The sequence below is a fragment of the Theropithecus gelada genome, chromosome 3 (genome assembly GCF_003255815.1).
Source record: "Theropithecus gelada isolate Dixy chromosome 3, Tgel_1.0, whole genome shotgun sequence".
NCBI lineage: Eukaryota > Metazoa > Chordata > Mammalia > Primates > Cercopithecidae > Theropithecus > Theropithecus gelada.
In genome coordinates, this window is record NC_037670.1 from 13,140,472 (window position 1) to 13,168,287 (window position 27,816).

Genomic DNA, 27,816 nt, shown 5'->3' on the forward strand with positions numbered 1-27,816 from the left:
CTTTCACCCGATTTCCCAGATGGGAAAACCTCAGCCCCCTCGTATTTCTGAGAAGTTGCTCAGAGTAGCATACAGAGAAATATACCCTCCCCGAGAAGTATTGCTGGCACTGTTTGAGTGTATTTCAGCACTGTTATTCCAATTCATACACAGAGTCTTCCATGAGGATGACAGGCCCCCCCGGGAAGTACTGCTGGCACTGTTTGAGTGTATTTCAGTACTGTTATTCCAATTCATACACAGAGTCTTCCATGAGGATGGTAGGATGAACCTGGTTAGCTGGTTTTGGATAAGTAGGTCAGCATGACCACCTGGAATAAAAGTGACTGACTCTAGGACAAAAATTTAAAAAAAGATGCTTTCACAGCAACGAGTCTTCACAAAACCTCTCTCCTAATAATCACAGACCAGGGGAAGAAAAGTGGGAGCAGGGAACACAGGAACACAAAGGGAATATTGCAAAATGCTTCCCAAGCTTCATCAGACAGACTTCCTGCAATGCCGCGACTGGATGCATCTGCACACAATTCCGGGGAAAGCCCACCTTGCTGCTCTCCTATCCCCAATTGTCTTTCCTTTTCTCTGTTTTTTTTTTTTTTTTGAGACAGAGAATCTCACTCTGTCACCCAGGCTGGAGTGCAGTGGTGCAATCTTGGCTCACTGCAAACTCTGCCTCCCAGATTCAGGTGATTCTCCTGCCTCAGCCTCCCGAGTAGCTGGGACTACAGGTGCCCGCGACCATTCCCAGCTAATTTTTGTATTTTTAGTAGAGATGGGCTTTCACCACGTTGGCCAGGCTGGTCTCAAACTCCTGACCTCAAGTGATCCACCCGCCTCGGCCTCCTAAAGTGCTGAAATTACAGGAGTGAGCCACCATGCCCGGCCAGTTCTATACCTTTTTTTTTTTTTTTGAGATGGAGTCTCTCTCTGTCGCCCAGGCTGGAGTGCAGTGGCACCGTCTTGGCTCACTGCAGCCTCCATCTCCTGGGTTCAAGCGATTCTCCTGCCTCAGCCTCCCAAGTAGATGGGACTACAGGTGCCTGCCACCACGCCCGGCTAATTTTTTGTACTTTTAGTAGAGACGAGGTTTCACCATGTTAGCCAGGATAGTCCGATCTCGTGACCTCGTGATCCACCCACTTCAGCCTCCAAAGTGCTGGGATTACAGGCCTGAGCCACTGTGCCCGCCTTTTCCCCAATTTTCTAAGCATAAGGATTTAAGAGTGAGTTAGTGGGAAAGCAAGACTACGGTTTAGAGAACCTGGTCAGCTGAAGCAGTCCCAATTGGTGATTCCAGTACACTTCCTGCTCTCGCTTCATGCAGAAGACCCTCTACTGACAAGAGAATCCATCCCCTTTGCACACAATGGTCACCTGACAGCTCAGAGGTCAACTTCTTGGTTTTGAGGAAAAACTCAAAAGGCTGCACATGTTTAAAGGAGTTGTTCCATTTCAGTGCCCCATTAGCCTGTCTTTCCTCAGAAATTTACCAATCTCTTGATGTGATAAGCACCGAACTATGAAGCTTTTCCCTTCATCTCCCTGCTGCTCTGTTCTGTGAACCGACATTTTGTCTACAACCACACTTGATTTCTTCACTGTTTGCTCCGAAACTTCACTTTTTCTGAGTGATGTGTTCTGTCAAGTAGGCTAAAATAAAATACAGAATCTGCTTACAGGTAATACACAGAACAATAACAGACTGAAGGTACAAAACACACATGGACATTATGGTCATATAAAATATAAAGAAGTATCTAACATTAACAATTTTTCTAAGAAGTTGCACATGTTGTTATTTTTTTTAAAGCATTTCCCCACATTTTTTTTTTCATCTGTAGATTCTCTGCAGTTAAGATTGAGCTCCCTTTTTTTTTTTTTGATACGGAGTCTCGCTCTGTCACCCAGGCTGGAGCACAGTGGCGCGATCTCGGCTCACTGCAACCTCTGCCTCCCAGGTTCAAGTAATTCTCCTGTCTCAGCCTCCCGAGTAGCTGGGACTACAGGCGCGCACCACCACGCCCAGCTAATTTTTTTTGTATTTTTAGTAGAGACAGGGTTTCACCATGTTGACCAGGCTGGTCTCGAACTACTGACTTCATGATCCGCACGCCTCGGCCTCCCAAAGTGCTGGGATTACAGGGGTGAGCCACTGCGCGCGGCCAAGATTGAGCTCCCTCTTGCAATGTTTCTCAAATTCATCACATGATTATTGGAACATACTGACGGAATTTTCTGTCTGAAGCAATGAGTGCTATACATGAAAATTTTCCTCACATATAATATTCATCGTTTATTTACAGTGTAAGCTTTCTGATGCTAAGGGCTGAGATGTGATTAAAGGCTTTGCCATATTCATCACATTCAGGAGGTTCCTTTCTGGAATAAATTCTCTGATGTCTATGTGAACTGTCCCACGTACCACATGTCAATCTCTCTACACATATTTAGTAGTTTGACTTTTATGCCTTTAATAATAAGTGCTTTACATATCAAGATGTCTCATACATCGATATTCTAAGGTTTTAGCCTTGCCTGCCAGGCTGGAGTAGAAACAAATACCCAACAACCTGAGGATTTGACTTCTCTTCCTGGCAAAGGTAGGTTATATACTGAAAAACTCTTCAAAAATTTCCATTAGGACAACTAGCATGCTAATGGTTAGCTGCAGAATGTTTCAACTGTTATTAGACTTCAGTGGGCCAAGAACTTTTGAATGACTATCTTGAATGCCAATTAGATGTTGCAAGCGTTTTTGACCATGACCCAATTACACTTTGCACTGAGCATCTGATAAACAAATGCACTGCAAGTGGTTTTAATCAACAGTTGTAGCCTGTTTTCCTCAGAAAACACATCTTCAAATAGCTGCTTCAAGGAGAGCATGTGCTGAAGATCCAAAGCAACCCTAGTGGCAGCTATCCAACAAAGTCAGGAAGATGTCCCTATGAAACGGAATTAAATGTGAGGGCACAGGTCACATTTAACCTTCATTTAAAAACAAAACTAAAAAATGATGGCTGATTTATATCAGCATGTAGTTGTGGCTGAAGGAAAAAAAAAAAAAAAAAAAGGCCAATGTAAACATGACCAAAGTCCTTTCTCTCTTAAAAAATAAGTGCTTGGGTCATTGCCCAGAGTTCCACACCTCACTTCCAGTTTCTTTCCTTTTTTTCTGAGACGGAGTTTTGCTCGTCACCCATGCTGGAATGCAGTGGCGAAATCTTGGCTCACTGCAACCTCTGCCTCCTGGGTTCAAGTGATTCTCCCGCCTCAACCTCCCAAGTAGCTGGGATTACAGGCGCCCGCCACCACGCCCGGCTAATTTTTGTATTTTTAGTAGAGACGGGCTTTCACCACGTTGGCCAGGCTGGTCTCAAAACTCCTGACCTCAGGTGATCCACGTGCCTCAGCCTCCCAAAGTGCTGGGATTACAGGCGTGAGCCACCACGCCTGGCCTCAGTTGCTTTCTAGAGGGCAAAAGTCCTTGCTCAAAAGCACCAGCAGTTTTCTACATAACCACTGCTGTGGCTTATTCTTTGAAGAAAATCCTTAAGATATTTTCTGCCTCCATTTTACTATAAAAAGTTACTTAGATATACTTTTCTGGAGTAACAGGTTTTTCTTCCATTGCATGGGTAGAAATATCCTGGTGACTGGTTGACTTGCAACAACGTTTTCCCAAGTAATGCTGACGAAACTGCCTAGAAGCTATGGGGAAGTTGTGGTTGGTTTAAGTCATAAAGCCAAGGAGAGGCCAAAGAATGACCACTGTGCAGAGTTTTAGCTCCCACTTCGTTGGTTCCATATAAAACCATTTGGTCTCACGGACTTTAGCTGCTGATCAGTGAATGATTGATGAGTAATAGTTTTAGTATAAATTTCTCAAGGGAAAGTCTCAAACTATAAATGGTGTTCTCTTGTTATGGGAAGGTCACACTGATAGTCTGGAGGTTTGTTCTCAGTCTACGTTTCTGTTTCCGCAGGGCTGTCCTAGCCTTGGGTAGGACCCTTGTCCTACTCGAGGGGCGATGACTACCTACACAGCTCACAATCTCCTGTGTGTGAAACAGTCTCCTGCCATCAGCTTCTAGGTAGCCAGCTGCACCCTGCGCACAGACGATGGGACCAGTGAAAGTCTCATAACCTCACCTCAGTCTTTAGTGACAAGAAACAGAAAAGTCACTGTGCACTATGACGGTGACACAACCAGCCACATCTCAGTACACTGCTGAGTTTCTCAGAGCAACAATGTACATTTAGTAACTGCCAGTAAACAACTAATGCTTTTGCAAAGTTACTGGAAAAGCGTGGGAAAAAACACTCCCTACCATGTTCCTTTTTCTGAAAAGCAACAAAAATCACATCTTCTGAACTCCAGTATCTAAGTTACAAATGATTCAGAAAATCCCCAAGTCATCATCCTGTTCAGCGGCTAACTGAAAAGAATTCTAAGAGCTTTGCCACAGAAAGATGTAAAAAAAAACAAAAAAAAGACCTTCATCAGTGTTCATATTTTTCTTCAAGATGACGATGATAAAGTCATTTCTGACATTCCATGGTATTTACTCACTGATCTGTTTAGAAAGTCTATGCAGGCGGCTGACTAGTGCCTTTCGTTTATATTTGGAACAAAAATAGCATCAGACCCCAGAGGTTTAGCATGCCTTGTGGCTATGAAGGTCCTCTTGAGAAGCTGGGCCAGGCTACCATATTTCAGGAACTCATGATTCACAGACCTTTATCACAGACGTAGAGGTCCTGTAGAAGTCAGTCTGAATGAGTGCCTCTTAGGTGTTCAGCACTCACTATGTCCAGCACTGTGCTGGCAGGGATAGAAATATATCCCTTGACAACTTAATCTTTTTTGGGGGTGGGGGGGTGGTTAAAAACTTCATACATGAAACAACGAAGGATTAAAAGGCAGTATACAATCAAGTGCTAACTTGTGGAGAAACGCATTTAGGAGTGCGACAGTGCTTTAGGGATTTCAAGAAGGGAGAGGTGTATTTTGAGTTGTTGCCATTTCAATCGAACTGATCTCAGGGATGAGGATAGAACCATCTACATTTGTTGCAGTCCTTTGGAACTGTAGACTGGTGCACATACCCTCTCTTTCGGGAAGAGATAGAAATCTTTGGTTTGATACTGATTAGCACAGTCCTAGATTTCTACAGCTTTGGTAGGCTACCAGTGATCATATATATAACATATTGTATATATAACTAGCTTGAGCAGCATGTCCCAATGTTGTTTTTGTTTTCACTGTCCTTCTTTTTTGAGGAATAAGCAGGATGTTGGCCAAAGTAGGGTTTGTTTGCAGCAAGTAGCATCCTAACCTCCGTATCACATTCGTGGAGCCAATCTTGATCTTTGAACTATTATGTTGTGGTTGCCGAGAGTCCAAGAGTGCCTTAAAGGTATCCTCATTACTGAAAAGCTGGACATTTCACTCTGCGTGTGCTTTTATCTTGTGTGGAAATCTCACGTGGATTATCCGTAAGATAAGCTTCTCCCTGCAGGGGCTGTGTGGAGGGATTATATGCCAAACTACTACATAAAGGCAGAACACTGCTGCTGTGACTCGAAGGATCCTTAAGTGTGATTTTTCTTTTTTAATCCGTGGAGGCTGTATTTCTTTTTCCCTCCAAGGGCACACATCTCTGAAATAATTTTAGAAACAAAAGGGGGAAATGGCTCGATGGCAAATTCTTCCTTTACACACAACTTTTCAGGAATGCGCCAAATGCATCAAGGGAGGCTGGGCTGTACTCAGAGGCTCGCTCTCTGGCATGGATTCTGTGATGCAGAGTGAGGGTGGAGCTGCGGGTGAAGGCCTTGCCACACTTAGTGCACTTGTAGGGCTTTTCTCGAGTGTGAATTCTCCGATGCAAAATCAGGTACGAGTTTCGGTTGAAAGCTTTTCCACATTCACTACATTCATAGGGTTTCTCCCCTGTGTGGATTCTCTGATGCTTGGTGAGGTCTGAGCTCTGGCTGAAGGCCTTCCCGCACTCATTACATTCATAAGGTTTCTCTCCAGAGTGGATGCGCTGATGGAGGATGAGATTGGAACTGTGGCTGAAGGCCTTGCCACACTCGTTACATTCATGAGGTTTCTCTCCTGTGTGGATCCTCTGATGCAGGACAAGGTTGGAGTTAAGACTGAAGGCTTTCCCACACTCACTACATTCATAGGGCTTTTCTCCAGTGTGGATGATTTTATGGCGGATAAGGCTTGAACTTCGCGTGAAGCATTTACCACATTCATCGCATCTGTGAGACTTTGTTCCTGTGGGAACTTCTTCAGGGGTGGTGAAGTTGGAGCTCAGACTGAAGCTTCTTCCCAATCCTTTCCCCTTCTCCCTTGGACCTCTCTCTCCTGGGGTGGTTTTTTTGTCCTTTCCTGTAGCTGGCCCTGAATCTCTCTTCTCTTTCCCGGTTTTCTCCTCAGGGATTTTCTGCTGTCTTTCTCCTGTTTTGCCCTCCTGGTCACGTTTCTCTCCAAACTCTTTCTGGAATCTTCCTGCTGTCTCCCCACGTGATGCCGAATCTTCTGTGGTTTCAGCCTTTGAGGTTGACTCCTCATTCTCATTCCTGTTTTCACCACCTGACACAATACATAGAAAATTCAAATCGCACCTTTTTCTTTTCAATATACAGGTGGATCAAGTGACAGTTTCCCGGGAAGCTTCTACACGGCTGCAAAATGACTTTGCAATATTTTTATTTTTACTTCTTTTGAGACAGAGTCTCGCTCTGTCACCCAGGCTGGAGAGCAGTGGTGCAATCTCGGTTCACTGCAACCTCCGCCTCCCAGGTTCAAGCGATTCTCCTGCCTCAGCCTCCCAAGCAGCTGGGACTGCAGGTGCATGCTACCATGCCCAGGTAACTTTTGTATTTTTTTAGTAGACACGGGGTTTCACCATGTTGGCCAGGCTGCTCTCAAACTGCTGACCTCAGGTGATCCGCCTGCTTTGGCTTCCCAAAGTGATGGGATTACAGGCGTGAGCCACTGCACCCGGCCTGACTTCACAATATTAATTGGAGTAAAATAGGAGAAAAACAAGGGGAAAAACTGGGACAACAGGAAGATCTGTTGTTCTAATTTTGGAACAACAAAAATCTGGAAAATGAGAGTGCAGGTAAAGAGTGGAGAGTAAGGGGAAATGACAACAGAGGGAACATGGGGAGAGGACGGGAAGAAACAGACACAAGGGGAATGAGTAGAGGGAAGAGAACAAGTCATGGCAGGAGGGAAGGGATGAGAAGCAGGAGCCTTCAGAGGTCACAGGTCTACCACTGGATCACCTGATAATTAACTGGAAGGTTTATGTATACATTTAAAACATCATGTTCCGGCCGGGCGCGGTGGCTCAAGCCTGTAATCCTAGCACTTTGGGAGGCCGAGACGGGCGGATCACGAGGTCAGGAGATCGAGACCATCCTGGCTAACACGGTGAAACCCCGTCTCTACTAAAAAAATACAAAAAACTAGCCGGGCGAGGTGGCTGGCGCCTGTAGTCCCAGCTACTCGGGAGGCTGAGGCAGGAGAATAGCGTGAACCCGGGAGGCGGAGCTTGCAGTGAGCTGAGATCCAGCCACTGTACTCCAGTCTGGGCGACAGAGCGAGACTCTGTCTCAAAAAAAAAAAAAAAAAAAAAAAAAAAAAAAAAAAAAAAAAAAAAAAACAAAAAACAAAAACATCATGTTCCATTTCTAACAAGTATTCATAAGTTCAAAAAAAGAACAGGTCTTTCATAGAAAACGATTAGTGGTATTAGCAGAAAGGAATACAGTTTAAAAAGGAAAAGTAAATATTTCTCCAGTTCTGTGAGTTTTCTATCAACAAGCTGATGATTAACAGGCAAACAAGAAACTTTGTTTTGTTTTGTTTTTTTTTTTTTTGAGACGGAGTCTCGCTCTGCCGCCCAGGCTGGAGTGCAATGGCCGGATCTCAGCTCACTGCAAGCTCCGCCTCCCGGGTTCACGCCATTCTCCTGCCTCAGCCTCCCAAGTAGCTGGGACTACAGGCACCCGCCACTACGCCCGGCTAGTTTTTTTGTATTTTTTAGTAGAGACGGGGTTTCACCATGTTAGCCAGGATGGTCTCGATCTCCTGACCTCGTGATCCACCCGTCTCGGCCTCCCAAAGTGCTGGGATTACAGGCTTGAGCCACCGCGCCCGGCCTGTTTTTTTTTTTTTTTTTTGAGACGGAGTCTCGCTCTGTCGCCCAGGCTGGAGTGCAGTGGCCAGATCTCAGCTCACTGCAAGCTCCGCCTCCCGGGTTTACGCCATTCTCCTGCCTCAGCCTCCCGAGTAGCTGGGACTACAGGCGCCCGCCACCACGCCTGGCTAGTTTTTTTGTATTTTTTTAATAGAGACGGGGTTTCACCGTGTTAGCCAGGATGGTCTCGGCCTCCCAAAGTGCTGGGATTACAGGCTTGAGCCACCGTGCCCGGTCAAGAAACTTTGTTTTGTTTTGTTTTTGTTTTTCAGACAGGGTCTTGTTCTATCACCCAGGCTGGAGTACAGTGGCATGGGCACAGCTCACTGCAGCCACAATCTCCTGGGCTCAAGTGATCCTCCTGCCTCAGCCTCCCAAGCAGCTGGCACTACAGGCCTGCACCACCCTGCCTGGCTAATTTTTTTTTTTTTTTTTTTTTTTTTTTTTTGAGACGGAGTCTCGCTCTGTCGCCCAGGCTGGAGTGCAGTGGTGCGATCTCGGCTCACTGCAAGCTCTGCCTCCCGGGCTTACGCCATTCTCCTGCCTCAGCCTCCCGAGTAGCTGGGACCACAGGCGCCCGCCACCTCGCCCGGCTAGTTTTTTGTATTTTTTAGTAGAGACGGGGTTTCACCGTGTTCGCCAGGATGGTCTCGATCTCCTGACCTCGTGATCCGCCCGTCTCGGCCTCCCAAAGTGCTGGGATTACAGGCTTGAGCCACCGCGCCCGGCCTGCCTGGCTAATTTTTAAAATTTTTTGTAGAGACAGTGGTCTTGCTATATTGCCCATGCTGGTCCTGAACTCCTGGCTTCAAGCGATCCTCCTGCCACAGCCTCCTCAAGTATTGGGATTACAGGTGTGAGCCGGTGTGCCTGGCCAAGGAACTTGTTTTGAACCTGGCAGGCTACAGGAACCGTCAGACACATGGAATAGTTTCTCTCCACCAGGGAGAGGAGCACAGAGCTGACAGTGCTCAAGTAACAGAGGAGTAGGTGAAAAAGGTGGTTACAACATTAGTATAAATAACTAAACCCTTCACTGACTGACACAGAATAACTAAGAATGAAAAAGAAACACAAAACAATGCTGGAGACCAGGTGCAGTGGCTTGATCCTGTTAAATCCCAGAACTCCGGGAAGTGGAGACAGCTGGATCGCTTTAGCCCAAGGGTTTCAGACCAGCCTAGGCAACATGGCGAAACCTCTTCTCTACAAAAAAGGCAAAAATTAGCTGGGCATGGTGATGCATGCCTGTAGTCCCAGCTACTTGGGAAGCTGAGGTGGGAGGATTGCTTGACCCTGGGAGGTCAAGGCTGCAGCAAGCTGTGATCGCAGCACTGCATGCCAGCCTGGGAAACAGCAAGACCCTGTCTCAAAAAAAAAAAAAAAAAAAAAAAAAAAAAATTCATCCAGCACAAAGAGCAAGTACCAAGAGAAATTATAAGCCCCATGTATGCCTGATCAAAAACAGAACTTGATGTTTCATTAGTAACATCCTTCATGTTCACACTGTATTCACACTCCCTTTGCCCTCTCCAGGTAGAAGCTTGCTGTGGACCTCCCTATTACTGTACTCACGTGAGGGCTTCCTTGCAGCACTGTCCTGAGGGGTTAAGATCCAGCAGAGACAAATGGAAATGTCTGCCAACAGTGTCACCTTGTCTTATCTGGCTGATGCCCCTTGAACTTCCTTGTTCTTACTACACATCCAGGACCCAGAGCTCTTCATAGAAAATCACCATTAAGTTTGGAAGCTGGGAATCCTCATCACAAGGACAGTCCAGGTGCAAGTTCGTGGAATTATACAAAGCAGTGTATTGGAATCACACTAATCACACAGGATGGAAGAAGACAGAAAGCCAACAGAAGGATGCTTGGTAGTTTCGGGAATATGGTACCAGGACAATGGATTGGGATTAGACGGATGATCAGTTCGCCTGGTCATCTCTGCTAGGAAAGAGATATTCCCCCAACAGAGGCACCTAAACTGTAATCCATGGGAACGGAGCAGAACTGCCTTCCAGGCAACTGAGTGGCTGAAGAGGTGAGGACTTGGAATGCAATTATTTCTGATTCTAAAGAGCGAAAACTACCTAGCGATAAAAAACCCACCTGGAATCAGGGTCACAGTACCATGCTTTTGGAGTTAAATGAACACAAACATTCTCACTCTCCATCTGGTCTAAAAAAGGGGGTAGGGGCCGGGCATGGTGGCTCAAGCCTGTAATCCCAGCACTTTGGGAGGCCGAGACGGGCGGATCACGAGGTCAGGAGATCGAGACCATCCTGGCTAACAAGGTGAAACCCCGTCTCTACTAAAAATACAAAAAACTAGCCGGGTGAGGTGGCGGGCGCCTATAGTCCCAGCTACTTGGGAGGCTGAGGCAGAAGAATGGCGTAAACCCAGGAGGCGGAGCTTGCAGTGAGTTGAGATCCGGCACTGCACTCCAGCCTGGGCGGCAGAGTGAGACTCCATCTCAAAAAAAAAAAAAAAAAAAAAAAAAAAGCGGGGGGTAGGTAGTCTCTAACTCCTCACCAACACCCAGTTGAACACATCAGAGATTCCACAGCTAACACACAGAGACAAAACCATCTTACCAGACAGTAAGCCTGCATCCGTCTTACCCTGGGGAAATGTGCTCCCATAATTCTCCTGCCTGTGGTCCCTGCTGAGATTCCTCCGAGCCAGATTCTGACATCCCCATTCCTCCAGAATGAGGGACACAGCCATGTCCTCAATCTTCACCATTGCCTGAAATAACAGGAGACAAACAGTCATTTCCCCCCAAACTCAGGGACAATCCCATTGCTCAAACCTGGAGTCAGGAACAGAGGTGGCTGCAAAGCTACAGGATGCTGGGAAGAAAAGGGTGGCCAGAACCTGGGGGTGGGGGGAAGTTTGTGGTAGAAAGATGCTAAAAGGAGGGGACAGGGTTGGGGCTTCTTTGAGAGCAGGGGCATCCAGAGTGGCCTGTGGAGACCACCAAGAGAGCTCAGGAACAGAGGCAGATGCTGGGGACTCAGGAGAGCAGAGGGGCCACAACTCACCTGGGAATCCGCTGTGAATAGTGCAGATGCCATCCCTTGGTCTCTGGGACTACCCTCATGAGGGGGAGCAGGAACATGGGCAGCAGGAAGAGCTGGGGGAGGAGAAAGGGGCTGTGAGTAAATCAGCTCTGCTCTGAGCCTTGCTCAAGGAAGGGCTCGGGGCACATTCCTTCCTGCACCAGCCACTGTTCAATGTTTAGGTCCCAAACAGAGAATTCCAGACAACACAAATGAGAGAACACAGGGCCTCAGTTTTCCCAAGACCTCTACTCCTGGACAGGAGTCATAAAAAGGTCCTAATCACCTGGTCCAACCCTTTTATTTTAAAGAAGGGGAAACTGAGTCTTTGAGAGTGCAAATGACTTCCCTAATGTCACATTCCCAGTGGCAGAGCCAGGATGGGAACCCAGGTTCCTATTCTCAGCTATGAAAGTGGGTACCTTCAGCCCATGACTCAAGTCTGGCTCCTAATTTCCTCCAGTCCAAGGAACGATACCAGGATATGAGCATCCCATTTATGTCTACACTTGTAGAAAACACAACACAGCTTTAAAATCTTCAGTAGCTGCTGAGGCGGGAGGATCGCTTGAGTCCAAGGGGTCGAGGCTGCAGTGAGCTATGATCACGCACTCCAGCCTGGATGACAGAGTGAGACCCCGTCTCAATGACTCAATGAAAACCCCCCGCCAAAAAAAAACACTTTAGTAGCAATATCCAGAAAGGGAGGGAAGTAAGGAGGTCTCCTTAGCTCTAGGTTTCTTTTTTTTTTTGAGACAGACTTTTGTCCTTGTTGCCCAGGCTGGAGTGCAATTATGCGATCTCAGCTCACCGCAACCTTCGGCTCCCGGGTTCAAGAGATTCTCCTGCCTCAGCCTCCAGAGTAGCTGGGACTACAGGCATGCGCCACCATGCCCGGCTAATTTTGTATTTTTAGTAGGGGCGGGGTTCCTCCATGTTGGTCAGGCTGGTCTCAAACTCCTGACCTTAGGTGATCTGCCCACCTCGGCCTCCCAAAGTGCTGGGATTACAAGTGTTAGCCACTGCGTCCGGCCACCTCTGGCTAAGTTTTTGCCACTTTTTGTCCCTCTACTTTTCTCCCTCACTTGGCCACAATAAATACTGTTTTTTTTGTTTGTTTGTTTTGTTTTTTGATAAGATGTATGCATGGTTCAAATGCCAAGAGACAAAAGTTTAACATTAGCATATGATCACAATAACTGTGATGCGTAAGAATTAGGAAAATTTTAAATTGTACAATTTAACCCCCTCCCCACCTCTTGCCAAGTACTATTAGATTTGGAAATGTTACTGGTAGACAGATGATGTTAGTGAGATACAAGTATATTTGAGAAATGAATTTGAAACGGAATGACCAAACTTTGTACCTATTTCAAACCATACAATAATAAAATGGGCTGTCACCCAGGTTGGAATGCAGTGCTCAAACATGTCTCACTGCAGCCTTGACCTCCTGGGCTCAAGTGATCCTCCCACCTTGGTCTCCCAAAATGCTGAGATTACAGATGTAAGCCATCGCACCCAACCAAGTATGGTTTTTTTTTTTTTTTTTGAGACGGAGTTTCATTCTATCACCCAGGCTGGCATGCAGTGGTGCGATCTTGGCTCACTGCAACCTCCACCTCCTGAGTTCAAGCGATTCTCCTGCCTCAGCCTCCCGAGTAGCTGGGACTACAGGCACCTGCCACCATGCTCAGATAATTTTTGTATTTTTAGTAGAGATGGGGTTTCACCATGTTGGCCAGGATGGTCTCCATCTCTTGACCTTATGATCTGCCCGCCTCAGCCTCCCAAAGTGCTGGGACTACAGGCATGAGTCACTGTGCCTGGTCCCAAGTACTTAATTTTTTAACCTTCTGAGAGTTAGGAAACACTCTGAAAAACAAGACAAAGAGGAAATTGAGAATAAATGTACATGTCTCAGTTCATTTAAGAACTATTTACTAAAGAGTAACTGTGTGTGCCAGGGTCTTTGAAATTGTTACTCTGGCAACCTAAACTCTATAATCAAGTGCTTAAGACCATGAATATCCTCTCCAGTTTCCTGAGGTCACCCCCCTGTGACTTCTGCTTGTGGAGTGTGGAGAAAACTTATAAGGACATCAACAGTGGTGGAGTTAAACATCATGGTGCGTGTTTTTTTGTTTTGTTTTGTTTTTGAGATGGAGTCTCACTCTGTCGCCCAGGCTGGAGTGCAGTGATGCAATCTCGGCTCACTGCAAGCTCTGCCTCCCGGGTTCAAGCGTTCTTGTGCCTCAGCCTCTTGAGTAGCTGTGATTATAGGTGTATGCCACCAAAACCAGCTAATTTTTGTATTTTTAGTAGAGACAGAGTTTCGCCATGTTGGCCAGGCTAGTCTCGAACTCCTAACCTCAAGTGATTCGCCTACCTTGGCCTCCCAAAGTGCTGGGATTAGAGGCATGAGCCACTGCGCCTGGCCTTTTTTTTTTTTCTTTTTTGAGATGGACTTTTGCTCTGTTGCCCAGATTGGAGTGTGTATGAATTTTTAACAAAAAAGTTTAAAAAGTATAAAATAAAATTTTTTTAACTAGAAAAACCCTTGTAGGAGAATAAAAAATGTTTTTGTACAGCTGTGCAACATGTTTGTGTTTTGAGTTATGTGTTATTACAACAGTCAAAAAGTTAAAAAAAAAACCAAAAAGGTCATAAAGTAAAAAAGTTACAGTAAGCTAATTTTTATTTATTTATTTGTTTATTTATTTATTTTTCTGAGACAGAGTCTCACTCTGTCACCCAGGCTGCAGTGCAGTGGTGCAATCTCGGCTCACCGCAACCTCTGCCTACCACGTTCAAGTGATTCTTGTGCCTCAGTCTCCTGAGTAACTGGAATTACAGGCGTGCACCACCACGCCTGGCTAATTTTTTTTATTTTGTAGAGATGGAGTTTCACTATGTTGGCCAGACCAGTCTCAGACTCCTGGTCTCAACTGATCCGTCCGCCTTGGCCTCCCAAAGTGCTGGATTAAGCCATGAGCCACCATACCTGGCTGATTTTCATATTTTTAGAAACTGAAGAAACAAAAATTTTTGAGATAAATTCAGTGTAGCCTAAGTGTAAAGTGTTTCTAGAGTCTACGGTAGTGTAATGTCCTAGGCTTTCACATTCACTCACCACTCACTGACTCATCCAGAGCAACTTCCAGTCCTGCAAGCTCTGTTCACGGATAAATGTTCCATACAGGTGTGTGTGTATATATATATATATTTTTTTGAGACTAGTTTCGCTCTTGTTGCTCAGGCTAGAGTTCGATGGCGTGATGATGGCGCGATCTCAGCTCACTGCAACCTCTGCTGCCCGGGTTCAAGTGATTCTCCTGCCTCAGCCTCCCAAGTAGCTGGGATTACAGGCATGTGCCATCATGCCTGGCTAATTTTGTATTTTTAGTAAAGACGGGGTTTCTCCATGTTGGTCAGGCTGGTCTCGAACTCTTGACCTCAAGTGATCCACCTGCCTTGGCCTCCCAAAGCGCTGGGATTATAGGTGTGAGCCACTGTGCTCAGCCAATTTTTGTATTTTCAGTAGAGACCGGGTTTTACCCTGTTGGCCAGGCTGGTCACAAACTCCGAACCTCAAGTGATCCACCCACCTCGGCCTCCCAAAGTGCTGGGATTACAAGCGTAAGCCACCGTGCCAGGACTAAAAATCTTTTATACTCGGTTTTTACTTTTTCTATGTTTAGATACACAAATACCACTGTGTTAAATTCCCTACAGTGTTTAGTACAGTAACATACTGTACAGGTCTGTAGCCTAGGTGTGCAGTAGGCTAGACCATCCAGGTTTGTGTAAGTATACTTTATGATGTTCGCATAACAAAATCACTTCACATTGCACTTACCATAACATATCCCTGCCATTAAGTGATAAATGACTGTACTTTTAGCATTTCCTTGTTTTTACAGACATTCTATGCACACACTTTGATTTTAAAATTGGATAAAGATATTACATTTTTCCATCAAAGGGAAAAAACAACATGACTTTTTATTTATAAGACTGTGGGGGCCGGGCGCGGTGGCTCAAGCCTGTAATCCCAGCACTTTGGGAGGCCGAGACGGGCGGATCACAAGGTCAGGAGATCGAGACCATCCTGGCTAACCCGGTGAAACCCCGTCTCTACTAAAAAATACAAAAAACTAGCCGGGCGAGGTGGCGGGCGCCTGTAGTCCCAGCTACTCTGGAGGCTGAGGCAGGAGAATGGCGTGAACCCGGGAGGCGGAGCTTGCAGTGAGCTGAGATCCGGCCACTGCACTCCAGCCTGGGCGACAGAGCGAGACTCCGTCTCAAAAAAAAAAAAAAAAAAAATAAAAAAAAAAAAAAAAAAAATTTGTACTTTTAGGCCGGGTGCGGTGGCTCACGCCTGTAATCCCAGCACTTTGGGAGGCCGAGGCAGGCAGATCACGAGGTCAGGAGATCGAGACCATCCTGGCTAACACAGTGAAACCCCGTCTCTACGAAAAAATACAAAAAGCTAGCCGGGCGAGGTGGCGGGCGCCTGTAGTCCCAGCTACTCGGGAGGCTGAGGCAGGAGAATGGCGTAAACCCGGGAGGCGGAGCTTGTAGTGAGCTGAGATGGTGCCACTGCACTCCAGCCCGGGCGACAGAGCAAGACTCCGTCTCAAAAAAAAAAAAAAAAAAGACTGTGAAATGATCTTTTTTCGTGCTCCTCAACTCCCCTCAAAAGTTTTTTCATTCTTTCCCATTGTTTGAAATTTCTGAAAATAACCTAGAAAAGACTGACGCTATAGTTTTGGTTTTTTTTGTTTTTTTTTGAGACAGAATCTCACTCTGTCACCCAGGCTGGAGTGCAGTGATTATTTTTATATATTTTAAATAAAATAGATCTTTAAACAAGATTTATGATCCTTTTGAAGATAATTTATGACATACTAGAGTGCTTTAAAACCTAGGCTGGAAATAATGACATCTGTTCCCAAAACTTTCCTATTAAAAATGTGCTGGACACCTGGAATGCTGATAATTCAATAAATAATGCCTACTAGGTTCATTATGCATAGTTCATTTGCCTTCGTAGTAACTTAACTCCTGAGATTGGTCTGTAAGTTGCATTTTCCCCAATATTTGGGAATAATGACAACAATATAGAATAACTAATAACAAAAAACAAGCATGCAGCTTTTTTCATTTTTTAAAAATTTTTAATTAATTAATTAATTAATTTATAAGACAGAGTCTCACTCTATCACCCAGGCTAGAGCTCAGTGGTGGGTTCTCGGTTCACTGCAACCTCTACCTCCTGGGTTCAAGTGATTCTCCTGCCTTAGCCTCCGAGTAGCTGGGATTATAGGCATGCACCAACATGCCTGGCTAATTTTCATATTTTTAGTAGAGACAGGGTTTCACCATGTTGGTCAGGCTGGTCTCAAACTCTTAACCTCAAGTGATCTGCCCGCCTCAGCCTCCCAAAGTGCTGGGATTACAGGTGTGAGCTACCATGCCCAGGCTAATTCTTTTCTGTAAGTAGCTTTTGAGACAGGGTCCTTGCTCTGTTGCCCAGGTTGGAGTACAGTGGCGTGATTACAGCTCACTGCAGCCTCAACCTCCTGGGCTCAAGCAATCCTCCCACCTCAGCCTCCTGAGTAGCTGGAATCACAGGTGTGTGTCACCATACCCGGCTAATTTTTCTATTTTTTTTTTTTTTTGAGAGACGGAGTCTCACTCTGTCACCCAGGCTGGAGTGCAGTGGTGCGATCTCGGCTCATTGCAAGTTCCACCTCCAGATTCACGCCATTCTCCTGCCTCAGCCTCCTGAGGATTACAGGCGTCCGCCACCACGCCCGGCTAATTTTTTGTATTTTTAGTAGAGACGGGGTTTCCCCATGTTGGCCAGGATGGTCTCGATCTCCTGACCTTGTGATCCGCCCACCTTGGCCTCTCAAAGTGCTGAGACTACAGGCGTGAGCCACCGCACCTGGCCGATTTTTCTATTTTTTGTAGAGATAGGGTCTCGCTATGTTGCCCAGGCCTAACGTGCTTCTTCATCACAGGCACTCAGCAGCACAAAGAAGACTCTCGTCCTGAATCATTTCCCTTCCCCCAAATGAAACCTTGCTTCTTACCTCGTGACTGTAAGAGGCGGGGTTTCCGAGATGAATGTTTGAAGTGGGACTGGGTGGCCTCGTGATGAAGGTCAAAGCTCGAGGACTCCTGAACTGGATCCAGAGGCACCATCCCCCTTGCGAGCATCTCAGGTCCATGAACTTGACCTGGGACCTGAAGACAGACAGGTTGGGCTTGTGGGTAAATCACTCTGTAAATGTGAACTACAATATTTAAAAACAGACCATGAGTATGCCAGTGGATGCAGGGAGAAAGACAGAACATTTTTTAGACAGAGTAACCACCTAATGACCTAAAGACTGCCAATATTTTTGGCTCCACTTTCAATGTCTGTGCCCTGCTCACACATAACAGGTTTCACCTCTTTTTACCTGTTGTCCTGATAAATCAAGCTCCAAGTCTTCTAGAAGGGTCACAGCCTCCTCTCCACTATCGGGGCGGTATTCCTGCAGCCAGACCTGGAGCTCCTTGGGCAGGATGGAAAGAAACTGCTCCAGCACCAGCAGCTCCAGGATCTGCTCCTTGGTATTGATTTCTGGCCGCAGCCACTGATGACAAAGTTCCTTCAGTCGACTGAGAGCCTCTCGGGGTCCAAAAGTGTTCTGGTAACAGAAGCGCCTGAAGCGTTGACGGAATATCTCCGGGTCTGGAGGAGGCGTGTCCTGTAGGCTAGAATCCTGCCCCCACACGTGGTCTTCCTCATCTTCCTCTTCCACCTTCACTATTACGATACCATCCTTCTCCTGTGCAGCCTGTGGGGATAGACCCGTGGCTTCCCGTGATTCAGCAGTCATCATTCAGGCTCCAGGAACTGACTTGATCCAAACAGGGTCTGTGCTCACCTTTATGTCCTGGGAGGTTTTATGATGTGTTTCTGTACTATTCCTGAAGTATAAAAAAAAAAAGTCATTAGTACGTACCTTTACAAAAAGTGATCTGTGCTGCTAACACTTCATAGGAGGCAACACATTGAAGCACTATCAGAACGCTCCTGAGGCCAGGGGTGGTGGCTCACGCCTGTAATCCCAGCACTCTGGGAGGCCGAGGCAGGCGGATCACCTGAGGTCAGGAGTTCGAGACCAGCCTGGCCAACATGGTGAAACTCCATCTCTACTAAAAATACAAAACTTAGCCGGGTGTGGTGGCGGGTGCCTGTAATCCCAGCTACTCGGGAAGCTGAGGCAGGAGAATTGCTTGAACCCAGGAGGCAGAGGTTGTAGTGAGCCGAGATTATGCCACTGTATTCCCTGCCTGGGAGACAAGAAGTTAAACTCTGTCAAAAAAAAAAAAAAAATCCTAAAAAATAGAGGAAAAAACTACAGTCTCCATTGTCACTTCATATATCAAGAATTGCAAACAGAAACCTCAAACAGGCCAACTCCACCCTCAGGGTGTTTGCCTGGAGTCAGAGTGATTTACCTGCAGGTGGACAGCAGGTTATGAAACAGAGCATTGACAGTGCCCAGCCCAGAGAGCTGAATGTTAACAGAGTGCCAGGTGCCAGGCTTAAAGCAGTACATGCACCATCTTCTTTTGTCCCCACAACAGCCCTAGCAGGTCGGCCAAACTGTTAAGTGCCATTTTACAGATGACATAACTGGGGTTAGGTTTGCTCAAGCAGGTGGCTGCCTACTACTGGAGTCAATATTCAACCAAATTTGAAGCCCTGGGACCTACTTTTGTACCATCCAGCTACTTTTACTATTTTTATGGGTGCCTTGGGCAGTCTAAATTGTGGTTTCCAAAATACAAGATGATCTGCAAGGGATACAGAAAGAAAATAATCAGAATGTCTGTATCTTAAAAGTGAGAGAAATTAAGCCATATTTAACATACAAATTGACACTAATACTCTTACTTAGTCTGTGCTGACCTGTCACAGGTGTTGTTCATTTTAGACACTGTGATGTAGCCCGGTTTATCTGAGACCAGTTATGTGAAATAATGGATTTCTAAATCTAGCTTTGGCCGGGCGCGGTGGCTCACGCCTGTTAATCCCAGCACTTTGGGAGCCCAAGGCGGGTGGATCACAAGGTCAGGAGATTGAGACCATCCTGGTGAACATGGTGAAACCCTGTCTCTACTAAAAATACAAAAATTAGCTGGGCATGGTGGCACACACCTGTAGTCCCAGCTACTTGGGAGGCTGAGGAAGGATAATCACTTGAACCCCGGAGGCTGAGGTTGCAGTGAGCCAAGATCGTGCCACTGCACTCCGTCCTGGCCACAGAGCGAGACTCTGTCTCAAAACAAGAAAAAAGAAAAAAAAAATCCACCTTTAACTAATCTTACTCTCATAAAAGAGACAAGCAGCTTTAAAGATTCTTGTGGCCCAAGGTCAGGAGATCGAGACTATCCTGGCTAACATGGTGAAACCCCGTCTCTCCTAAAAATACAAAAAACTAGCCGGGCGCGGTAGCGGGCGCCTGTAGTCCCAGCTTCTTGGGAGGCTGAGGCGGGAGAATGGCGTGAACCCGGGGGGCGGAGCTTGCAGTGAGCCGAGATCGCGCCACTGCACTCCAGCCTGGGAGACACAGTGAGACTCCGTCTCAAAAAAAAAAAAAAAAAAAAAAAAAAAAAAAAGATTCTTGTGGCCAGATGTGGTGGCTCATGCCTATAATTCCAGCCCTTTGGGAGGATGAGGCGGGAGGATGAGGCAGGAGGATGCTTGAGGCCAGGAGTTTGAGACCAGCCTGGGCAACACAGCAAGACCCTGTCTCTGTGAAAAAGAAAAAAAATTAGCTGGGCATGGGGACCGTGTCTGCAGTCACAGCTACTCAGGAGGCTAAGATGGGAGGATTGCGTGAGACCAGAAGTTTGAGATTGCAGTCAGCTAAGATGACGCCACTGCATTCCAGCCTGGGTGACAGAGCAAGGCCCTATTAGGAAAAGAAAAAAAAAAAAGATTCTTGTAGAGAAACCGCAATTGCAGGACATACTAGTAATATAAACAGACGTGAACAACAAGAAAATGGCACAGATGAAGCTTCTATCTAGAGCAACGTTTTGGCCACATTAGGAGGTAAAAACCAATGTCAATCTAAATCAAAGAAAAAGTCACCAATGAGTTAGAAAGTAGCTTCTTTAAAAAAAAGTGTGAAGAAAGAGCAATTACAAGAACAGCTGTATGAAATGGTTCCATTGTTATGTAATTTAACTGCCAAAAATGATATCAAGTATCCAGGAAAAACCCATCTATGTTCACATTTTAGGAACTTGGGACTGGGTGAAGTGGCTCATGCCTATAATCCCAGCACTTTGGGAGGCTGAGGCAGGGGAGCGGGGGTCACCTGCGGTCAGGAGTTCAAGACCAGCCTGGCCATCATCGTGAAACCTTGTCTCTACTAAAAATACAAAAAATTAACTGGGCATGGTGGCAGGTGCCTGTAACCCCAGCTATTTGAGAGGCTGAGGCAGGAGAATCACTTGAACCCAGGAGGTCGAGGTTGCAGTAAGCTGAGATCGCGCCACTGCACTCCAGCCTGGGCAACATAGTGAGACTAGGAAATATTTTCTTTTTTTTTTTTTTTTGAGACGGAGTCTCGCTGTGTCGCCCAGGCTGGAGTGCAGTGGCGCGATCTCGGCTCACTGCAAGCTCCGCCTCCCGGGTTCACGCCATTCTCCCGCCTCAGCCTCCGAGTAGCTGGGACTACAGGCGCCCGCCACCACGCCCGGCTAGTTTTTTGTATTTTTAGTAGAGACGGGGTTTCACCATGTTAGCCAGGATGGTCTCGATCTCCTGACCTCGTGATCCACCCGCCTCGGCCTCCCAAAGTGCTGGGATTACAGGCTTGAGCCACCGCGCCCGGCAAGACTAGGAAATATTTTCTAACCTGTTTAAAAATCTTTCAAATGAAGAATTTCAGGTGGGTCTTAAGCCTATTTGTTAAAAATATAAAATGCCACCGCCTGATTAGTTTGTAAGAATATACTCTTTGAATTTCAACAACAAAAATTTAGCATGTTTGATGGGTTGGATCAATCACAAGTTACTAAACAGAACTGACACTGATTCTTCCATCTGAAGCTACAAATCTTTCTGAATTTATCTTTTTCACCTCTACAGCCATCAAAACTAAGCATCAAATTGAAGTTTCAGAAACAGACAATTCGACTGCTTTATCATGATGAGTTAAACCAAGAGTTTTAAACTAGCAAAAGCATTTTTAGTTATATGGCTCTCACTAACCATATTCTTAATTTTGGTGAAAAGGGGATTGTGTACATATAACAGCACAAAAATAATCTTTTTTTTTTTTTTTTTTAACGGAGTCTTGCTTTATCGCCCAGGCTGGAGTGCAATGGCATGATTTCAGCTCACCGCAACCTCCACCTCTTGGGTTCAAGTGATTCTCCTGCCTCAGCCTCCCGAGTAGCTGGGATTACATGCACTAACCACCATGCCCGGCTAATTTTTGTACTTTTAGTAGAGACAGGGTTTCATCATGTTGGCCAGGCTGGTCTCAAATTCCTGGCCTCAAGTGATCCACCTGCCTCGGCCTCCCAAAGTGCTGGGATTACAGGCCATACTTATTTTTTTTTATCTAGTTCCATGAAGTCCAGCTTCCTTTCTTTGGCTCCCTGCCTTCATTTTCCCCCTTCTCTACCACGATCCACCTCTCAGATTATTCTTTCTAAAACTCTATGGCCTTGTAGTCAATATTCTCCAGTGCCCGGTCCCAACTTCCCCTCAAGCTTCTTTTCCCATCAATCCCCCCATAAACCTTCACTATGCAACAAAAGCACTCTCATCAGTATTTCCTACATATGCCTTGTAGGAAGTATTTCCTACATATGCCATCCTTTCCTAACATCACACTCCACGCCTGGGACTTCCCACCGAGTCCTCTCTGCCTTTTCAAATCCTATTTATCCTTTAAAGCTAAGCTAAAACACCACTTGCCTCTCCTCACTGTTCAACAACCCTCTCATAAGTATAACAGTAAGAGCTAACGTTTCCTGAGTGCTTTCTAGGTACCGGATATTTAAGCATTTTCACTTGACCACATAACAATCTTAGGAGGTAGCTACACTTATCTCACTATGTAAAGAACTGAGAGGCTCAACGCAGTGGCTCATGCCTGTCATCCCAGCACTTTGGGAGGCCAAGGCAGGTAGATAACCTGAGGTCAGCAGTTCACGACCAGCCTGAATAACATAAAGAAACCCTGTCTTTACTAAAAATACAAAAATTAGCCAGGTGTGGTGGTGCACGCCTGTAGTCCCAGCTACTTGGGAGGCTGAGGCAGGAGAGTCACTTGAACCTGGGAGGCAGAGGCTGCACTGAGTCGAGATTGCACCATTGCACTCCAGCCTGGTCAACAGAGCGAGACTCCATCTCAAAAAAAATAAATAAATAAAAATAAATGAGGTATACTGCCATTAAATAACCTACCCAAGGTCACCCAGCAAGTACATAGTAGAGGCAGAATTTGAAATAAAAGTGACTCCCCAATTTAAACTCTTTAACCATGATACAAAATTTATCTTGTACCTAACATGTGGGGTATACAGATCCTAAAATGAAGGCCTATGAGGCTGGCAATGAAGAATCAATCAGGGCCAGGTGCGGTGGCTCACGCCTGTAATCCCAGCACTTTGGGAGGCCCAGGAGAGTGGATCACCTGGGCTCAGGAGCTTGAGGCCAGCCTGGCCAACATGGAGAAACCCCGTCTCTACTAAAAATAGAAAAAATAGCTGGGTGCGTGGCACATGCCTGTTAAGCTCAGCTACTCGGGAGGCTGAGGCAAGAGAATCACTTGAACCTGGGAGATGGAGGCTGCAGTGAACCGAGATCGTGCCACTGCACTCCAGCCTGGATGACAGAGCGAGACTCTTTCTCGAAGAAAAAAAATAAAAAATCACTCAGGAACGGGGCTCATCTACCACCCAGTTTTCACTGGAGGGTCACTATGTGACTGAAGCCCTTCCTGGGAAAGGGAGGAGACACAGCAGAAGATTCAAGTGGGGACTGTGTACAACATAACCAGGTGGGATCTTCAAACATGGTAACTGAGCAGAACTAGTGTGACAGCGAGTCCAGCCACCAGAAATCCCTACTTCTGTGCAAGTTTTATCCTGCCTCAGCTATTGAGCAGAACATTTCTTGGGTCAGTGGGAATCAACAGGACACAACTCTAAGGAGGATATGAGTCCGGGGGAAATAGACACGGATATTGGCACATTCCCTCTGCCCCCAACTGGGATAGGTCATCATCCTCACCCTCAGTATCTCTCTGCTCCTACTCTGGGGTCCAGGGAAGACCCATCACAGCAGTGGAAAGGCTGGGTTTTATCTTAGGTTTGCCAGATGATCTGAGAACAGAGTCTTCTCTACTGTCTCTAAAATGCCCTAATACTCTTCACCAAACATTTGCTAGGTAATTTCTCACGGTGTTTCTTTCTCTCTAATTTTTCTTACCTTCTTCCTCAACTAGATTATCAAGAGCATGCCTCTTTGTACTTCTTAGCATGATTCCTTGCAAGCCTGTTTTAAAAATACCCTTGACTGAATTGACAATGTTACTTTTTTTTTTTTTTGAGATGGAGTCTTGCTCTGTTACCCAGGCTGGAGTGCAGTGGCCTGATCTCGGCTCACTGTAAGCTCCGCCTTCCAGGTTCATGCCATTCTCCTGCCTCAGCCTCCTGAGTAGCTGGGACTACAGGCGCCCACCATCATGCCCAGCTAATTTTTTTGTATTTTTAGTAGAGACGAGGTTTTACCATGTTAGCCAGGATGGTCTCGATCTTCTGACCTCGTGCCTCCCAAAGTGCTGGGATTACAGGCGTGAGCCACTGCGCCCGGCCAATTTTTTTTTTTTTTTTTTTTTTTTTTGTATTTTTAGTAGGGATGGGGTTTCACCATATTAGCCAGGATGGTCTCGATCTCCTGACCTCATGATCCGCCCGCCTCAGTCTCCCAAAGTGCTGTGATTACAGGCTTGAGCCACCGTGCCTGGCCCAATGTTACTATTTTTTAAAAGCCCGTTCATTCTACATTCAATGTTGCCCTCAAATTTGTTCCATGGGCTAGCTGGATGAGTTTCAGGTTAGCATTAAAGCTGCTCCACCCCTTACTAGTTGACGACCTTAGGCAAGTCAACAAGTTAACCTCTCTATGCATCAGTTTCCTCATCTGTATAATGGGAGTAAAAATCAGCATTTGTCCCATAGAGTTGCTGTGAGGATTAAATGAGGTAATAGATATAAAGCACTTAAAATAGTGCCTGGCATTTACTAGGCACTACAGAAATGTCTTAATTTTTTTCAATAAGCTTAAAAGATGTAACCGTACATTCCAATTTTCAGCTTGCACATTCCAATTTTCAGATTAAGCAATGGGACAACTCCGGTAATAGTGAAAGCTGCACAGGCGTCAATAACTGAATTCTAGTCTCCCACAATAAGTGGCACATCCCTGAGTGAGGTATTTAACTTCTCTGGCATTTTGTATCCTTATCAGTCAAATGGGGGTAGGGTGGGGGTTCCAGATAGTAGGAAACTACCTCTGGGTCAATATGGGCTGAAAACCATACTGACATACCATCCACTTTAAATAAAATTACCCCCAGCAGCTAAGGATACCCCAGTTCTCACCTAGGATAAACAGAAATGATTTTCTTAAACAAGGGCTTGAAGTTACAGGCTCAAAGGCTGTTTTCTAAACAGCCCAGTATTTTTCCAGGGCATAGTGTTGAAAGTGTAAATAAAGGCTGGGCACACGGTGGGTCACGCCTGTAATCCCGGCACTTTGGGAAGCCGAGGTGGGCAGATTGCCTGAGATCAGGAGTTCGAGACCAGCCTGGCCAACATGGCTAAACTCTGTCTCTACTAAAAACACAAAAATCAGCCAGGCCTTGTGGCACATGCTTGTAGTCCCAGCTATTCGGGAGGCTGAGGCAGGAGGATTGCTTGAATTCGGGAGGCAGAGGTTGCAGTGAGCCGAGATTGCACCACTGCACTCTAGCCTGGGGGACAGAGCAAGACTCTGTCTCAAAAAAAAAAAAAAAAAAAAAAGAAAAAAAAATTTTAAATAAATTGCCCTTTGCCCTTTACACTCATTTTTTTTAAAGAGCTATCAAATGTTTTAATATGAAAAAGTTACCTTAAAAGACATGTAGTTATTCAAAGAATATTGATACTCCCACAGAATGAAAATGTTAGATTTAATACGCTATTTATCTGTATTTTAAATGCTTTTAAATCGAGAATGAGCAAAAGACTAAGTAGCTAGCTTCCCCGTTAGTATTTTAAGAGTGGTGAAAACTGCCTGAAATAAACAAGAATCTTATATGGTAATTTAGAGAAGATATAAACCTGGATACACATTCTGGGGCAAATCACCATGGTTACCTATGTAACACAGCGATTTCCCCACATTTGTTCAGCATATATACTAACAGTGCTTTGTTGATGTGGTTACAATGAATTCTCCACAATTCAATTCAACAAGTATTTATTGACCGCCTCCAATCCGCCTAGCACTGGCCCGTACAATAAATGCTTTCTTTGGTCGCAGGCCATGGAACAGCCACTCTCTATAATGAAAGTATCTTATTGTGTACCGGGGGCACTGCAGGAAAGGGAGGGGAGGGACGGAGGAGTGTCAAGCTAAACTGTAGTTAATTTTTCAATTACATTGACCAAATCATTTCGAAGTCGGAAGGGCCTTTCGAGAAAATCCAGTTAGTTTTATTGACGGCGAAATTAAGACTTAGTGTGTCTCGTCTTATCCAAGGTCACTCAGCTAATCAGTCTCCTAGTGACACAGTGCAATTTCCACAAATTCCCTCCACTTCTCATCCCACTCCATGTCAAACAGAGCAACTATCCAAAATTGAAAAATCCACCCAACGTCCCGGACAGATCTTTTCCAAAGCCTTCAAAGCATTCCATCAAGCTGAAAGAGTGGGGTGTATATAATCTCTACTAGATCCCAATCACTTCTTTATCCACTATGACTAGGCTTCAAATACTGTTTAATCACCGCTCAGTGATGAGGGCAGGAGGAGGAAAGGCAGGTCTGGAAACGTATGCGGCACCTCAAAATGTGTCCATCTCTCATCCTTCCGCTCATTTCACCTCAAGGTCCCGAAGGAACCAAGGAGGAAAAAAACACCTCACCGGAATCAAAGCAAATGGCGACGAAAGGAGAGCAGAAAAATCAAGACCGGGGTCGGTTCGCTCGCGACCCCCTTTGCAGAAATGTCAAAGGGCGATGACGACACTGCGGGAGAGGGTCCCGCAGACGGCTTCTCCCCACGTCTCCGGGCACCCTCGGCCACTGAAACCCTCGCCCCCTCCCAGCCTGGTCCCGGAGGTGGGGTGGAGACGTCTCCCAAGGACAGCGATGCTTCCTACGGCCGGGCCCGGCCAGGAGGCAGGGGCATGGACTCTCTTCTCACAACACCGGGGCCGCCTGGAGGGGGTCCCAGGGCCGCAGCTGCGGAGCCCACCCTCGCGCACACACCCTTGCGGCCCCGCCCGCCCACCCCAGAGGCCGGCCCCAAGTCTCACCGTGAGCCCCGGGAACGGCCTGGGGGCGCTGGGCGAGAAAGGGGAGCTGACTCTGGGGCTCAGGCCGGCCGAAGGGCACCGCACTCGGATTTAGGCCCTCCCGACGCCTCGACACAGACACAATGAGTCACAAAGGCCGGAAGTGTGTCAGCACCTCGTCTTCCGGGACCGCGCCGCGCTTCCGGGTCCTCTCTAGGAGCGCGGGAGGACTTTGCATCTCGGTTTCCGAATCGCTGGACCAGGCCGCTTGCCCTTGAGTTTTCAAGCCTCCAGCTTGGAGGGTCTGGTCCTTGTTCGCCCCCAGTTAATGCGGGGACCAACGGGAGCGGGTGGGGGGGGGTTTGAGGCTTTCCCTGACTCAAACTCAAACAGTCTCCCCAGCTCAGACACGAGTCCATGTGAAAGTTCGATTTCACCTGTCTTTTTCATCTCAGGCAGTCCTTGTAGTAATTATAGTTATTATCAAGCAATAATAGTAGCTGGTAATTGAACGTCTGTGGCACAGGAAATGAAACAAGGGTGTAGACAGAGGAAGATCAAAGTGAAGCCAAGGGTGGCTGGTTTCCCAAAGCTGCCATGGTAGCTTCTCTCAGGGCCCTGGAGCTGTATGGAGTGGTAGTTTCAAATACTTGGTCTGTGGACAAGGGATGTCTTTCCACAAGCAAGCATAGTTATAAGGTTCTGTGCTTTGTTCATGTGGCATATGCTATTATAGCTGTTTAAAAGCAGTTTTCGAAGTATCAACAGACACTTTTACCTTCAAAGTGCTTTCACAACCTACCACAATTACAGCCTTGCAGGGTAAGGCACGCATAAGAGGGGGCCACCTTGTGCAAGGGTGGGGGGGGCTACAGGCTTTAATGGTTGTGACTTCCACTACGTTCCGAGACAAGTTCATGGGAGAAAC

At 46.3% G+C, this 27,816-nt stretch overlaps 1 protein-coding gene across 2 annotated transcripts; it reads right to left on the reverse strand.

Moving 5' to 3' along the window:
* Positions 1 to 1,073: 1,073 nt before the first annotated feature.
* Positions 1,074 to 27,373, reverse strand: ZKSCAN1 (zinc finger with KRAB and SCAN domains 1). 2 transcript variants are annotated; one of them, XM_025379441.1, is made up of 6 exons: positions 26,910 to 27,373; positions 17,765 to 18,278; positions 17,393 to 17,546; positions 11,274 to 11,365; positions 10,851 to 10,977; positions 1,074 to 6,610 (listed from the first exon to the last, which is right to left on the reverse strand). In XM_025379441.1, exons 2-6 carry the CDS (start codon positions 18,188 to 18,190, stop codon positions 5,718 to 5,720), a joined length of 1,692 nt encoding a protein of 563 aa, XP_025235226.1. In that variant the 5' UTR covers positions 18,191 to 18,278; positions 26,910 to 27,373; the 3' UTR covers positions 1,074 to 5,717. The 2 variants fall into 2 exon arrangements, with proteins under 2 accessions (XP_025235226.1, XP_025235227.1); XM_025379442.1 differs by lacking the exons at positions 17,393 to 17,546; positions 17,765 to 18,278.
* Positions 27,374 to 27,816: the final 443 nt, after the last annotated feature.

Coding starts and splice junctions, on each gene's coding strand:
- ZKSCAN1 (XM_025379441.1), bottom strand. CDS start 18,190: ATGATGACTGCTGAATCACGGGAAGCCACGGGTCTATCCCCACAGGCT. Junction 17,547..17,764: donor TTGATTTATCAGGACAACAG/GTAAAAAGAGGT, acceptor GTCTGTCTTCAG/GTCCCAGGTCAAGTTCATGG. Junction 11,366..17,392: donor CCGCCTCTTACAGTCACGAG/GTAAGAAGCAAG, acceptor CTCCTCCCCCAG/CTCTTCCTGCTGCCCATGTT.